Here is a 15,290-nt window from a genome sequence, read left to right on the forward strand (position 1 = left end):
GTTTTAAATTAAATGGACAGCTTTAATAAGAATCTATCTAATGCTCAGGAATAATAGTATTCACTTCAAAGTTCATGATGTTCTAAGTCAGTGAATACAGAATCAAGAGATTTTTCCTAATTCTGTATACTATGGCATTCAGACAGTAAGGAAAATAATTAACAATTATACAGACATCGACAAATGAATATGCTATTAAAAACTGAAACAATGGTATAGGAAAATCAAATTCATGTGTTTTGTAGCAAGTATTGTTCTCCATAGATGGAGTATCACTAATATGGTGTGTGTGTTCTGATCAGCCCTCTGCCAGATTAAATTCCTGAGCTGGTTCCTAGCTCATGGCATTATATCTAACTGAAACTCTTTAGCAAGTTTCCCAGCACAGCAAAATTAATAACCTGTTGCCTAATATTGGTCATCTAAGATTCTAAAAGTGCAGCTCTCCATTAGGTAGGTAACGGGCTGTTAAGCCTGGTCTCTGAACTCCGATTAGACTGTAAGCCCGTCAAACGGCAGGGACTGTCTCTATCTGTTGCCGACTTGTTCATTCCAAGCGCTTAGTACAGTGCTCTGCACATAGTAAGCGCTCAATAAATACTGTTGAATGAATGAATGAACTGCCCTCCAAGAACCACATGTTTATGTATGTAGTAGTAGTAGTAATAGAAATGCCTACTACAAACAGAGCACTGTCATAAACACTGGGAAAGAATACTGAGGTGGGAATTAGACAGGGTACCTATCGCTTAGGGGGCTCACACTGACTGACAGTCAATTGTATGGAGGACTTACTATGTGCAGAGCACTGTACTAAGTGCTTGGGAGGGCACAATATAACAGAGCTGGTTGACATGTTCCCTTCCCAAAACAAAGGTAAAGTTAAGAGGGGGAGGGGGCATTAAATTAGTTTACAAATAAATTAATATCCAGTACATAGGCAATGCAAAAGGGAGGGCAAATGGGGGAATGAGAGCTTAGAGATGGAGGGTTTCAGTTGTTTTCATCTCTACTCAAACAGTCCTCCCTTCTTCCTCTCCCATCTTACTCAAATTTATGGCCCATTTGTATGTTAATATTACAGTTGATTTTAGGTGTAGGAAAAAATGGTGGTTCTTCATATCCAATGGGGGTTTCTTCCAGATACCGTAAATTGGCTCTCAAGTGGCATCCTGACAAAAATCCTGATAATAAAGAAGAAGCAGAGAGGAGATTCAAACAAGTAGCAGAGGCATATGAGGTGTTATCAGATGGTAAGTAATACTAGTTTGTGCCAAGTACACTGTATACTATTTGTGATAGAAAAGGCAGGCAGTATTATCATTCCAAGTGCCAGAAACGTGTATGTTGGGTTTTTTCCTCCAGATGGAATTTTGGGGCCACAGTGAGAGAAAGTGCCTCTTTAGGTCTTTCAAATTTATACAGGCTGAGAGCTTGAACTTAGTGTGGCAGCAAGCCAGAAGGAATTTTATTATGTGGTATGGCTTCCACAGACTTGACAGTAGTAGCTGTGAGTGGCCTAGAACAGCTGGCCCTTCCACAGATTGCTTGTTGATAGCTGACAATTTAAAAACAATGCCTGCTATTCCTAGAATTTGAAGAACTAAAAATGGGAAATGGCATAGGCTATTTGGTTTTCAGGTCCTTTTTTTTAAAAAAAATTTCCACATGATACCTACGGGTTACTAAATTCAGTCACTCTAGAGAGTAAAGGTTAATGTCGGTGAGTGATTAATACCTCAGCAAATTATGTGTGGGGCTTACTTCTAAAGAAAAGGTAGTTTGACACCCTTCAATGAGTCAACGATAACTGTGTTAGGACCCACAGTCTAGTGTGAAACTGGACCCAACTAACTAATATTCGAAAGGATTAAAAGGTTTTGGGTACCCCTAAACCTTAACAGATAAGAAGGCCTCTTCCTATTTAACAGACACAGTAAAGCAGCTTTGAGAAGAAAATAACCCATTTGGTTTGAGAAATTTTCAATATTCTGTAATTTACCTTCAAATTCTAGTCAGGCTTTTAATTGCAGTCTGAAAGCCACAACTAGAAATAGATAAATCATATGACCACAAGTAGATTATAAACGCCTTGTGGCCTGGGATTGGGATTATATCTACCAACTCTGTTGTACTGTGCTTTACTACAGTGTTTTGCACACAGTAAGTGCTCAGTAAATACCACTGATTTAAGTTCCATCTGGTATTGTGCTTTACTACTGTTTTGCACACAGTTAAGTGCTCAGTAAATACCATTGATTTAAGTTCCGTCTCAGGTTTCTTTACCTCAAGCACAGACGTTTTGGTTTTTTTTCCCTCTCTCTCTACTTCCTGCCCCTTTCCAGCTTGTTTTACAGTGTTTGTTTTGTAGCTTTTTAACTGTTTGGTTACAAAAGTCCTTTTTGGAACAACTAGCCAGCTGAGTGAAGTTGTTGAGTTTTCCCTCAACATCAGAGTTTATGATGAAAGCTGCAAGCAAGTTCATTGGGTGCATTTTCAGGATTTACTTTAATTTTTTTTGAGGAAGTCATTCAGTGGCCAACTCTTGTAAGGGCTTTTTCTAAAGGCACTATCTTTGTCAGTAGAGCAAGTTGGACTGTCTTCTAGGTTGCAATGTGTGTAGCAAATGTTTGTAAAATGCTGTTTCTGGCAAAGCTATATTTGTCACGTTACCATCTTGGGGAAGGGGACAGCTTGGAAAAAAAAAAAAAGACCTTAATTTCCATGACTCATTCCTGTACAGATCAGAACTGAAAGAAATTTCCAAATTGTTTATGTGCCATCTCATCTGTGCTGCTAATAGGAAAATATGAACCAATCTAAATATCCTGAAATTCATGGAGTTGAAATTACATGCAAACAATGAATTTTAAATCTTTGAACTGTCAAAGCATAGAGGGGCCAGAATTTTAGTTTTAAAGTGTTAAAGTACTTTAATTTTGCATACAATTCCAGGTTGTTTACATTTCAGCTTTTGCTGTCTTCCATCGGGTTGGCCTATCAACCATATTCTCATAGAGATAGGATAAACCATTTTGAATTTATTTTCTGACTCTAGCAAAATTGACTTAGAGCGAAGCTTAGTTTCAGAATTTGAAAATTTTTTTTCCTAAATTCTACATTCTGTATATCCTGTGAGAATAGTTAATCTAAATTACCTAGAAAGTTAGGCTGTTAATTTTTATAGTGCTTTACCTATTAGGCTGAGGCTGTCCGTTTCCCTGTTGTTTCTGATGCTTGTGCCAGAGGAAACTTTGAGGGATCCTCTCAGCTATCTTTTTGGTAGTGGGTTAGGCTTTTAGGGTTATTTGTTTTCCTGCCACTGATGGATCAGAAATGCAGCGAAGAGGCAGCCAGGATGGCTGCCTCTGGGTTCCTAGGATCTGAGGGAGCCAGTTCTATGCAGTAACAGAGCCCATCTGCAGGATTATGAAGAGGTTGACCCCATTCCACAAAGTACTCTGTGCAGGCTCTCTGAAACTTCATGAACCAAAGATTTGGGGCATGGCATTAGAAAGCTGGCTACAGAGAGCTTAGGTAGCTTCCAGTGTCAGCATAGACTTAAAATCTCTGGGTCTTTAGAGTGCTCACCCCACACTTGTTTCTTCTTGTCTCTTCCTCTCATCATCCTCAAACACTTGCCATTCCCCCCCAACTCCCCACATCAACCCAATTCATAAACTGAGAAGGGGCTTCCACTTGCACATGCACCCCAGAGCAGAGTTCTGTAACATTTTGCACTATTGTAGTGCCACTTCTTGAAATACTCAAGCCCCCTTTTTTAAAACTGTGTCTCATGTCTATCTAAAAATCACCTTCTGAGTCAACTTTGTCATGGTTTATCCATGGAGTTGTACTAGGTTTATTAAGCGTTTAAGAATAATTTTCAGATGTCAAAATGTCTTCCTCAAGGACTGCTAGAACCCAAATGGTATGGAAGAGGTTTTTAAAACAAATTTAAACATAAATCACTGACTATCTTGCTGTGAGAAATTGACAGGTCATCATAAGAGCATTTTTCAGTCAAACTGCTTAGCTGAGCAAACAGTTATATAGTAACCATTCTCATTGTTGCATAGTTAAAATTAGGACATAAAAGGAAGCCCTTTCGATTAGGTCATGAAAGTTGACTCTGAATTTCCAAGAGGGTCAGGCAAATGCATTGTAGAACTACATTAAGGACCGTTAGTCAATAGAAAACTTCATTACATCTTTGTTTACAGGAAACCAGTGTAGAGATTTTGAATTATTAACAGTGATTGCCATTGTCAGAAGCCAAACTATTATTTAAGGACCTTGTACTTAACATTCAGAAGTATTTACTGAGCAGCTCAAATGCAGAGCACTGTACTAAGTATATGGCCATTACGATAGAATTGGTGGACACCAGTCCTGCCCTTAAGGATTTTACAGACTTGCAGTCAGAAAAGGAGATATGTACATGAGTTGGTGCTTAAGTAATGAGGAATGGAAGATATGCCCTTAAATGAAATGGAAGGTTGAAAGAGGCATGTGAATGATGCTGTGGTGGTTGGGCTATATACATGGGAGATCAGCCAAGTATTGTACTTACTGAATCAAGTCCCAGGACACTCAGTTCTGCCAAAGCATATGATTTCACTATGTTAGACCACTTTTAGGGAATTAAGGAATGCTGGTCCGACAGTGCAAGCCTGTTGGGAAGCATCATGATGTGATGTTGGAAGAAACCGTTTGTAAGGGCAGGGAACCTGCCTGCTAATTCTGTTATATGGTACTCTCCCAAGCACTTAGTACTCTGGACATAGTAAATGCTTCATAAATATGATTTTAAAAAAATTACAATGCCTCTTTGTATGTGCACGCGATACAAGATGAATTTTCCTTAAACATGAGGCTTTTCAGGAACTGGGTGTGAGAAGTTTACTTCAGCGAGAAATGAGCTGCTAGAAAGCAGGATAATCAAGGTGCCCCAAAGCAACTGTCTAAATAGTTCTTGAGAGGTAGTAGGTGAGCACAAATTCTTGCTTTTGAGCCCTTGAGATTTGGATTGGCTGTTCCACTTTCTAACTGTACTTCCTGTCTTCTGTCTGACAAGACAGTAGAATGTAATGCATTGAACAGTTGCTCATGTTTAAGTCTGCACTGGTTCTGGGTTAGTTCTAGGATGTCTTCCTACGTCCTTTGCCCCCTCAGGATTTAGTTGCTGTGATTTGGTACAGATTGGACTTGGACTTAAACCAGGGGAACAGCTGGGTAATTCTCTGAACTCCTCAGAATACTTCCACTCCTAGTCCTGTTCATCTCTCATAGTTGTGAACACAAGAATCTGCCAGCCACAAACACAAATATCCTGTGTCTTCAGTGCAAAAACATGGCTGGCTCACCATTCCAGACCATATTTAGTGGCTGGCACTCACTGATTCAACTATAAATTATAGTCTTGAGCATTTCACAATCCAAATAACTGAGATGCTGAGATCTAGTGTTATATGTCCCAAATAGTCCTAATCTGTGAAAAATAATAGCTCTGTGAAAAATAAGTACATTCTGGGTTTTTGTTTTGTTTGACCCTACCATGTGATTACTTTTGACTTAACGTAATTTCGATCCTGGTTTTTGACTCAAAATTTCTAATTACATGCTATTCATCTTTCCCCACTCTTGCCAATTTTTTTCCCTCCCTTTCTGAAATTCTCATTCTGTTGTTGTATTTCTCTGCCACTCTGTTCTCTTCATATAGCCCCTCTTGCTTCTGTTGGCTTAATTGAATGCTTGGGAAAGAACAGTATAACAGAGTTCATAGACATATTCCCTACCCACAGTGAATTTACAGTCTAGAGGCTTGTGTGTCTGTCTCTTCATCTGTAAAATTATTTTTTTACCCAGAGTTAGTTCTCCCTTTTCTCTCAGTCTCTTCCCAGCACCCCCCTCCCCCCCGCCCCCCCGCCCCCCCGCCCCCCGTTAACCGAGACATTTTAAAACTGCTTTGAGAGATCCTCCCTTGAAAGCTGTATTAACTTTGAGTTGGAAGGTCAAAACTACCCTCTGACTTGCCTAAATGCGGTGGAGGGGAAGGGGTTGAGGGGGGAGGTTGGGGAATAAGAAGGATCATCAAGATACTTTGATGCACAATTTTCTCAGACTGACTAGAGTTCTATCTCCTGAGAGTCTTGTAAGAGGGACTGAGGTCAAGTGAGTTATTCAATCCATATAGTGTAGAGTATTTTAGGATTATAAATTATTCTCTTCAGTTGACTGATAATTTGGGTGTCCTTATTTTACAGAACGGTATCCACAAAGATGCTTTAAAAGTCAGTTTTCTACAACCGTTCCCTTTATTTGTAAATTTAAAAAAAAATTTGATTCTGAAAAGCTCTTCAGGAAAGGGGTGTGCATTCTCTCCTTGTGACAAAATATTTTGAAATCAGTTATTGGAGAGTGAGTCTTGTAGTTCCTAAGAGTGAGTCAGTGTTGTTTCTAAAGAGAAGGTACTTGCTTGAAAAGAGGTAGCATTTCTATCCAATTCGATTCAATTCAATTCAAAATTCAATCCAATTTTTTTTCTTTCTTTTTAGCTAAGAAGCGTGATATCTATGACAGATATGGAAAAGAAGGATTAAATGGAGGAGGTGGAGGTATGTAAATATTTCACAAAACATTTCAAGGATAATGCTGAGAAACATTGGGTGTGTCTGAGTAAAATTTTAAAATAATTATTTAATTACTCAAAAATGTGTAGGTACTAGACATTTATAGTATATCTACCTACATGCAGCTCTTTAGAATTTATTTTAAGGAAGAAAATCATGCCACTATATTTGTGCTACTTTTGTGGAGGAAAGAGTAACATTTTAGAAATCTTTGGTTATCCTGGAATTAAATATGTGAATCAAATTCCTTCTAAAAGTTCAGATATTTTTCATAAATTAAGATGTACCAATGTCCACTGTGTAGGTTTTCCTGAGCTCAAGCAAATGTTTTTTATGCGGTGTATAGAAGGAGAAAGAGGGAATTCCCAAAATTAGATGTTTGTGTTCTAATAATTTCACTTTAATATGTAATTTGATTATTGTTAAATAGCTCATTCAAATAATTTCATCTACAGATATGAAATACCAATCATTTTGAATTATTTCTTTAGGTGGAAACCTTTTTAACAACCAGTTTGAATGTGGATTCACATTCCGTAACCCAAATGATGTCTTCAGGGAGTTTTTTGGTGGAAGGGACCCATTTTCATTTGACTTCTTTGGTAAGATATCATCCATGTTGTTATGACCTTGTATGATGCATATTAGTACATGTTTATATGGCTGCACCGGGCTTGTATCTAATTGGGTTGTTTAAATTTACAGAATTCCAGTACTAGTGAAGAATTTTATCATCCCTATTTTAACCTGCTTTGTATTACCTCTAATCCTAAATTGCCTTGTTTTCAAATTTGAGCTACCCTTAGATTTTACAGTTTTAATAATTCACAACTTTGTCATCTTATATCTGGTCCTATTTCTCCCCCCTGCCCAGTTTCATAAGGGGATACTTTAAGAATTCACATGCTGGGTGCTACTTATGTTGAATCTTATTTGGAAAACATCTTCTTGAATATGCTTGCATATTTGCTTATATAATAGGTTAGATATCCCTGTTAAAGCCTACTCTTTGTTCAGAGGAAATATTTGTGTGGCTTATGGACATGTTCTTCATCTTTCAAATGCGCTACCAAAAGTGCTTTGAGTTCTATAATGTACAAAAGGAGGATGGGGAGATTGAAATTGAAGTAGTTCATTGTAAGTTTTTTTTCAAATCTATCCCAGGCACCTCAGGCCCATCCCTTCACACCATATTAAATCACTTGCCCCCTACCTTCTTCCTTCCCTGACCATTATCTTCCACTGCTCATTCTCCAGTGGCTCCTTCCACACTGTTTCCAAACTGTCTTCCTTATTGTAAAAATACACAAACTCCTTAACATTGGCTTTAAGGCATTCTCAGCTCTCATCCTCCTCACCTTGCTCATCTCTTACTACAACCCATCCCTCATACTTTGCTCATCTGACGCCAACAACTGTACCTTGTTTTCATCCCTCTTGCCACCAACCTCTTGCCCACATCTTCCCTCCCCATTCATAACTAACAGACCACCACTTTGTCCATCCTCAGTGCACTACTAAAATCATATCTCCTGCAAGAGACCTTCCCCTTTTCATCTTCCCTTCTGCATTTTCTATGCCCTTGAGTCTTAGCCCGTAAATATTTCAATTTTCACCTCACTTCTTGGCCCCCAACAGTCATGTACTTATCCATCTGTAATTTATAGTGTCTCTCTTCCTCTCTAGTGTATAAGCTCCTTGAGGGCAGGGATTGTGTCTATGTACTGAATTGTATTATACTCTTATATTCTCCCCAAATGCATAGTACAGTGCTCTGCAGACAGTAAGTGCTCAATAAATACCATTGATGGATTGAACTGTGACAGTGTTAAAGGTAGGAAAACATATTGTAACATTTGTTCCTCCTTTTACCCTGAAAGAGAAAGTGGAAAAAAAATAGGTTTTCTTCCCAACAGCTGAGATAATAGTATTTGCCTACAAGAAGTTAGCAGGGTCTTTATCACCCGTACTTTTAGACATACCTGATACTGGTCAAGATGGTGCTATTAGAGTTTCACTTGGCTCATGGAACTGTCAGCCATCAGAATGCACTGAGGAAATATATTGTGCAGTCAGACTGGAAATTTTTTCTTTGTGGCTCACTGAATCAATCAGTGGTATTTATTGAGCACTACTAAGCACTTGGGAGAGTACAATACAACAAAGTTGGCAGACACATTCCCTGCCTACAGGGAAGCACATTTGGTGTTTCCCTCCTCCATTCTTGGAGACTGGGTACAATGAGCAACATATGGAACATATCAGAATGGGGGGAATGAAGAACAGTCTGCCTTTAGATGAAAAGAATACAGGGCAGACTAACAGAGCCCCTGCCGTACCTTAGGGATGAAGAGGAATTAGAGCATTAAAGCAACATTGCCATATCGGGTAGGTAGTAGGGTGGGGGGATTTGGGGCATTTTTTTTTTAATGCAACTCTTCTACTTAGCCCACTTGGCAGCTGGTGAGCAGTTTGATCTTTTACTCTTCTGAAAGCACACTTTGAATCCCTAGCAGAAGGAAGTAGAACAGCAAACTGGAATGTATTTGGTCTTTTCCCACAGCTGTGCAGACTGTTGCTTCATTCTGAATACAAAAAAAGTAGAGAGGAAATTCCTTCAGGGTTGTGAATAACTTGGTGACAATGGGAGAAAGACCCAACATGCTCTTGTAAATATTCCAATCTCATCTGATTGGGAAGGATATAGTCATGGTCCTGTATAGTGACAGATGTTTTCTATCCCTTCCTGCCCAATTATTTTTTAACTATATGTTTGATTTTTTTGGGGGGTGGCTGGTGTGGAGGGGAAGAGTAGGAAGGGAGAGGCAGGTGGAGAAAGTGGCTAAAATTTTGTTATTCTACCTTCTGAATGCTTTCTAGAAAGAAAATTTCTAAGCTTCCATTGAATGTTTTCTTTTCTGGAGTTTAAAAATAAACCTTTGGACATGAACAATAGTGAACAAGGGAATGAAAAAAAAATAACATTTGATTTTATTTCATCTCTATGGTTATTGCATAGAATGTTGAAAACAGAATTATTTAATGAAAACCTTTAAGTAATTAACACATTTAAAATGAGAAGTGTGGTATCTGGGTTGTTTTTTTTTAAATGACTAGTTTTAGGTATAAAACACAAGTTAAAATTTTGTGCATGAAGGGTCCAATGTAACAGAGTAAGTGAATTTTATAGTGAACTAAGAACATACTTGCATCTGCCTCAGTAAGGTAATTATCATCAATATCCTTCCTCTTTTTAAAAATCTTTTTTCTTAATTGAAGAATGGTCCTTCATTTTTAGTGACACTTTCAGTGTGTTCTTGTAGGTGTTCTAGATGACTTTCATTTTCAGGGACTAAGGATTTTCACAATGGGAAAGAGTGTGATTGGTGACTTCTACACATATGATGTATTTGCTCATCCTTCTGGTGTTATGTGTAGTTTAGACGTTGTTGAACTTTTTCAGCTTTATATAGAAGTGTTTATACTTTAATCTGAGTAGTTTTTAATGTCTTCAATATGACAAATATTAGATCTGTGGATTGTAATTCACCTCTCAAACAGTGGACTTCCATTTCACAGTAACTCTTAAGTCTTGATTTGCCGTGAGTTTAAAAGTAAAACACTCTTTTTGATATTCTCTGTAATGCTAAGGAAACTTTAAAAATCTCCCTTTTACAGTCCATTTTGTTCCCAAAGTTAGAAAAGTAAGTTTACATTAGTTGGCTTGCAACAGTATCTCATGTAGTTTAACTCCTCAGTTTAAATGATTTGTGGAGAAGTCAGGGTTCTGAGAAGATAGCCAAATTAATGGTAAGAAATAGACTTTCTGCGGGAAGACTGAAGGAATTTGGAGGGGGGTATTTAGTTCAGAGAAAAGAAAGGTGAGGGGAAACTATGTGGATGAGGGAATATTGATGGGGTTGTGGTGAATAGTTATTTCCGTTTCTCTTTGTGATAGGAAACATATAGGTGAGGTGTGAGGAAGAACTTGAACCTAAACATGTTCCCAATTGTGAAACCTCCTTTGGGGTCTGATCCAGCATTCGTACATAGATGAACTCAAACCATGTGGTCAGATTGGGAGAACCTGAGGCTAGGAATCGGAGAGTCTGTATTCTAGTCCCTGCTCTTTCATTGGCTTTCTGAGTGACCTCATCTGTCTTTTCCCTCATCTGTAAATTGGGCGTGATGCCTGCACCTCTTAACTTTCAGTGATACTGAATAATGTGAGAATTGATGTGCTAGGGCTTTGGGGGGAAGCAGTGTAATTCAAGGTATTTGGGTCCCTTTCAGGGTGTAATTATATGACTTGTGGGCATGGAATCCAGGCAGGTTAGACATGATATGGTCAAAATACTTTTGCCAGTTTTAAAAAAAAAAGTGGTTAGAGTCTGAATCACTTGGGATGGGATGGCAATAAGTCTTACTGCTTACGCAGCATCATGTAAAATTTTAAAAATAATTTGTGGGTGGAAATATTTTGTACCATAATTATATTTGCAATAAACTTGTGTAACTATTCGGTGTAAAATTTGACCAACTCAGTAACGAAGGTTTTAGAGTGGCTTTTCATCCAAGCTATCCCAAGGGCAGAGGTAGTTCCCCAAGCTACGGTGCTAAACAAAAGGGAAAACTCTAGAAGCTCTGAGGGTGCATTGTGAAGAAAGGCAGGGGGGTGAAAAATAGGGCCATTTGAAGGAGTGACACACAGGCTTGCTGTCCGTCTTAAGGGAGTTGCTCGTTAAGTGACATGAGCCTCTATTTAATCATGAGTCATTTTTATCCAACCAGGATTCAAGGAACTGCCCAGCGAGGAGTTGGAACCTAGTGAGGCGTTAGAGCAGCCCAGTTTTGAGGCGATCTATAGAGGGTTAGAAGAAATTCCCAGTGAAGAGACCAGTGAGGATTTGGATAGTGTGTCCACTGAGGAAGACCTCAGTGGTCCGAGTCAACATCCAGGGTGTGAAGAATTGCTCAGTGAGGAATTGGATGTTATCTCTAGTGAAGAAGAGTCAAGTGAGATGCACAGCCGAGGATTGGAGGAAGTGCTGAGTGAACTTGAGGTTGTGTCCAGTGAAGAAGATCTCATTGAGGAAGTTCAGAGTGAAGGGATCCCAGAAGAGCTCAGTGAAGATACTGAAGATATATTGAGTGAGGAAGAATATGGAACAGGACAGCTTTTACAATAAACATGAATAAACATGGGTGCCGTATGCCTCTTTTGTTGTTGGGTGATAAATGCAGTCTAAAGAATTGTGGGTAGGAGTGCTTGTTTTTAGGAATTTCTGGGATTTTTTCCCTCATTTTATGAAAGGGATGAATCTTAGAATCTGGAAGCAAGGAGCAATATTTGTGTATGACTTCATCTCATTTTTCCATCAGTTCAGTGAGATAGCTTGGTAGACACATTAGTTTCTAAAAACAAGGCTAGCCTTCCTGAGCCTTTAAAGCACCATTTCATTCATAATGGGAAAATCAGTGTTAACAAAAGAATATTGTACGTGCCATGCCTTCATTTTCTAATGTGGGACTGTATAATTACACCAAATGCCTGAAGTCTTTATTGCCTGAAAAGTTATTTATCATTGCAATTGTTGAAAAATCAATGCTTTGAGAGAATGGGGAGTTTTGTGCTTTAAAAAAATCTGTTTAATTGTGAATGAAATGTAATATATTCTTAAAGAAAAATCTGCCCTAAAATTCAAACAACCAGTGGGGAGAGTCAAAGAGTATTAGAGTATTCATGAAATATTTTAAGTAGCAGTCGCATAATACTTGCCTGGATGTTGTTTAATTCATCTCTCATGTGGCGGTACCTACATAAAGGGAAGTGCAGAGAGACAGTTAATGGTAAATTTAATAAAACATATTTCAAACCTTTTCCTTTTCCACTAGGGTGCTGGTCTTTTTGTCTGAATTCTTTGTCAGTGTATGCAGTTTTCTCTATGTTCATTTTTAGAACAGAAATATTCTTCACACTTGTCCTATAAATCCAGGTCATTTGTCTCCCCCTCTAGATTGTGAACTCGTTTTGGGCAGGGAATGGGTCTATTGCTGTACTCTCACAAGGGCTTAGTGCAATGCTATGCACACAGAGAGCACTCAAATACAGTTGAATGAATGAATTTAGCGAGGGTTCCAAAGGCACCATCTGGACGGCTTGTTAATCCTTCTGAATCTGAAGTCCACCGTACTTGCATTTGTATTTTGGAGGAAGCATTTTAGCCTTTAATGAACAGGTTTGCATTTCAGAAGTGATCAAGAACAGGCTGCAAGGGAAGACTGTGGCCACAAGGCTACTATATTGTCTAGATATTATTTGTGGGTATCACGAATAGCAGACTTCTGAACTTCCAAAGGAATACTATTGTTAGAGTCTAGCATTTTAATTCAATAGTATTTATTGAGCGCTTACTATGTGCAGAGCACTGTACTAAGCGCTTGGAATGAACAAGTCGGCAACGTAGACAGTCCCTGCCGTTTGACGGACTTACAGTCTAATCGGGGGAGACGGACAGACAAGAACAATGGCAATAAATAGAGTCAAGGGTTAATATCATTTTAGGGATGACCAATCAAATTTTGTTTAATTAGTCATTTATGGGGCACTGAACTAAGCTCATGGGGAAAGAATAAGAATAGAAAGCACAGTGTAGTCTTTCTATCTCTGTAGGGTGTGTACCATTCCTTTTCCTTTAGTCATCTCCATGTTATTAGCCTTTTTCTTGCCACTGTGTTCTTTCTTTTTCACTATCCATAACTACAACTTTCACCATCTTTCCTTCCTATAATCTCAAGTGATTTGTGACAGGTTTGAGGACTTTCAGACCTTTAACTCTCCCCCTGAAGCTTTTAGAGCCCCTTTCACCTCGTTTCCCTCCAAAGATCTTGCCAACTTCTTTATTTAAAATTCAAAACCAACAAGGAATGAACACCCCAAATGTTTCCCCTCAACCCCTTAATTCCTTCCCTTAGGCACAATCCCCCCTCATCCTGTCCAGCCATCTGTCAAGAAAAGTGTGGATTTTGTCTTAGTTGATTGATTAGTTTATATCATCCTATTCAAATCCCAGTGGGAGCTTGTATACTAACTGAACTGATTTTAGTTGTCTTTTGGAGCATAGGTTCTCCAGAGGGACCACATCAAATCATCAGGAATGTGTGCCTGAAAATACTAATGGATTAGTCCAAGGGAATTCCTCCTTAGTCCAGTCTAATGCTACTATAATACAATTTGTCATAGCAAGGGTCCTCTTCTATATCCTTTTACTAGCTGCCCATGATTTTATAAATTTAATCTATGATTCCATACTTGTTGTTCAGTTGTACTTATTGAGAGCTTATTGTGTGCAGAGTGCACACAAAGTAATAAAATTTTATTACTGCGTAATAAAATTGCAACCTTATTGAGGTACTGCAAATGAAGTCTTTTTTTTTTTTACCGTAGAAGTGTTGTAAAATTGTATGCATAAAGTATGCAAAGAAAAGTTTCGATTTTAAAATTAATGAAAAAGTTTTTGTATGGTTTTAAAGCTGAACCCCTGGTAGCAAAATTAAGTTGAGAGACAGTCATCCTCCTTTTTTTTTTTTTAATAATCTGTGCCAGCCAGCCTTTAAACCTCAGGATTACTCATGGCCACACCCTTAGGTTTTGCTGCATGTTTGGGTTCTCAGTTTCACCTAAATTCCCTCCTGAGCCCCCAAACTCCCACTCCAGGGGTATCCTCTTTTAAGAACAAAAAGTTCTAGAAGGCAGTATAAAATCACCTGGATGGGTTTCTAGGTTTGTTTTTTTTTTTTGTTGTTGTTGTTGTCACAGAATTTAATGGCAGTGTCTAGTCATAAGGTGTTGGTATTCTTTCTCAAATATAGGTAGGAGATATTGTATAGAACTCGATCAACCCACTCCATTTGGGCATATTTTTACTTTTAGGGATTGCTGTTTGGCTTCCCAAAGCAGACAAAACGCCATACTGTATTCTGCGTAGTATTAACATGTTATTGTGTAGAATAACATAAAAATTTCAACAAATGTATCATCAAAGATCACTTTTTTAAGGATTATTTTTGCCAAGTTATAGGATATGCTGAAATTTCAAGTATAGTGTGGGGTGTTTTGCATTCTACAATCCTTTTGAAGTTATTGATAGATATGCTTGCATACCTTTGAGCTGTCACATTTTGGTAACTGTAAAACACTTAAAATTAGAGCAAGTAAGTAGAAATATAAGCATTTTGATATTTTGTTTCATAATATGAATCTAATCATGTTTAAACCTTTTACCTTCAAAGGTGACCAATACTTCAGCATTAGAAAACAGGTCACTTGTTTGGATCAGTAGCATATCCAAAAAGAGTTATTCATAAACCTCCTGAAGAGTGGGATTTTTCTCAAATGTCAAAGTGAATTATTCTTTAAGTATGAAACTTCTCCATAACACTTGGATTTTTGGAGAAACTTTAAAAGGTTTCCAAACTCCATGGACTTATTTATTCTAGGCCTTGTCTCAGTCTAGACACTAACAGAACTTTTTTTTTATAAGTAGCTAACACAGATTCTTCGTTTATACAAATTACCCTCATATTTTCAATTTGAAAAATATATTTAAAAAACTGAATTATTGGACTTTCAGTGAATCTCAAGCAGGGAAGCAGGTT

The 15,290-nt window shown here is 38.1% G+C and overlaps 1 protein-coding gene across 4 annotated transcripts in view; it reads left to right on the forward strand.

The window, feature by feature from the left end:
• DNAJB6 (DnaJ heat shock protein family (Hsp40) member B6) overlaps positions 1 to 15,290 on the forward strand; it is a 79,140-nt gene that overhangs the window by 23,930 nt on the left and 39,920 nt on the right. For 3 of the 4 annotated variants that reach the window (XM_039913911.1, XM_029078141.2, XM_016227465.3), the window contains 3 exons: positions 1,144 to 1,253; positions 6,558 to 6,617; positions 7,124 to 7,234. In XM_039913911.1, the coding sequence (XP_039769845.1) occupies positions 1,144 to 1,253; positions 6,558 to 6,617; positions 7,124 to 7,234 (281 nt within the window). Of the gene's footprint in view, positions 1 to 1,143; positions 1,254 to 6,557; positions 6,618 to 7,123; positions 7,235 to 11,423; positions 11,839 to 15,290 lie in introns of those variants that run through there. The other variant, XM_029078140.2, reaches the window with a different exon arrangement.

Source organism: Ornithorhynchus anatinus, chromosome 13 (assembly GCF_004115215.2).
Source record: "Ornithorhynchus anatinus isolate Pmale09 chromosome 13, mOrnAna1.pri.v4, whole genome shotgun sequence".
Lineage (NCBI taxonomy): Eukaryota > Metazoa > Chordata > Mammalia > Monotremata > Ornithorhynchidae > Ornithorhynchus > Ornithorhynchus anatinus.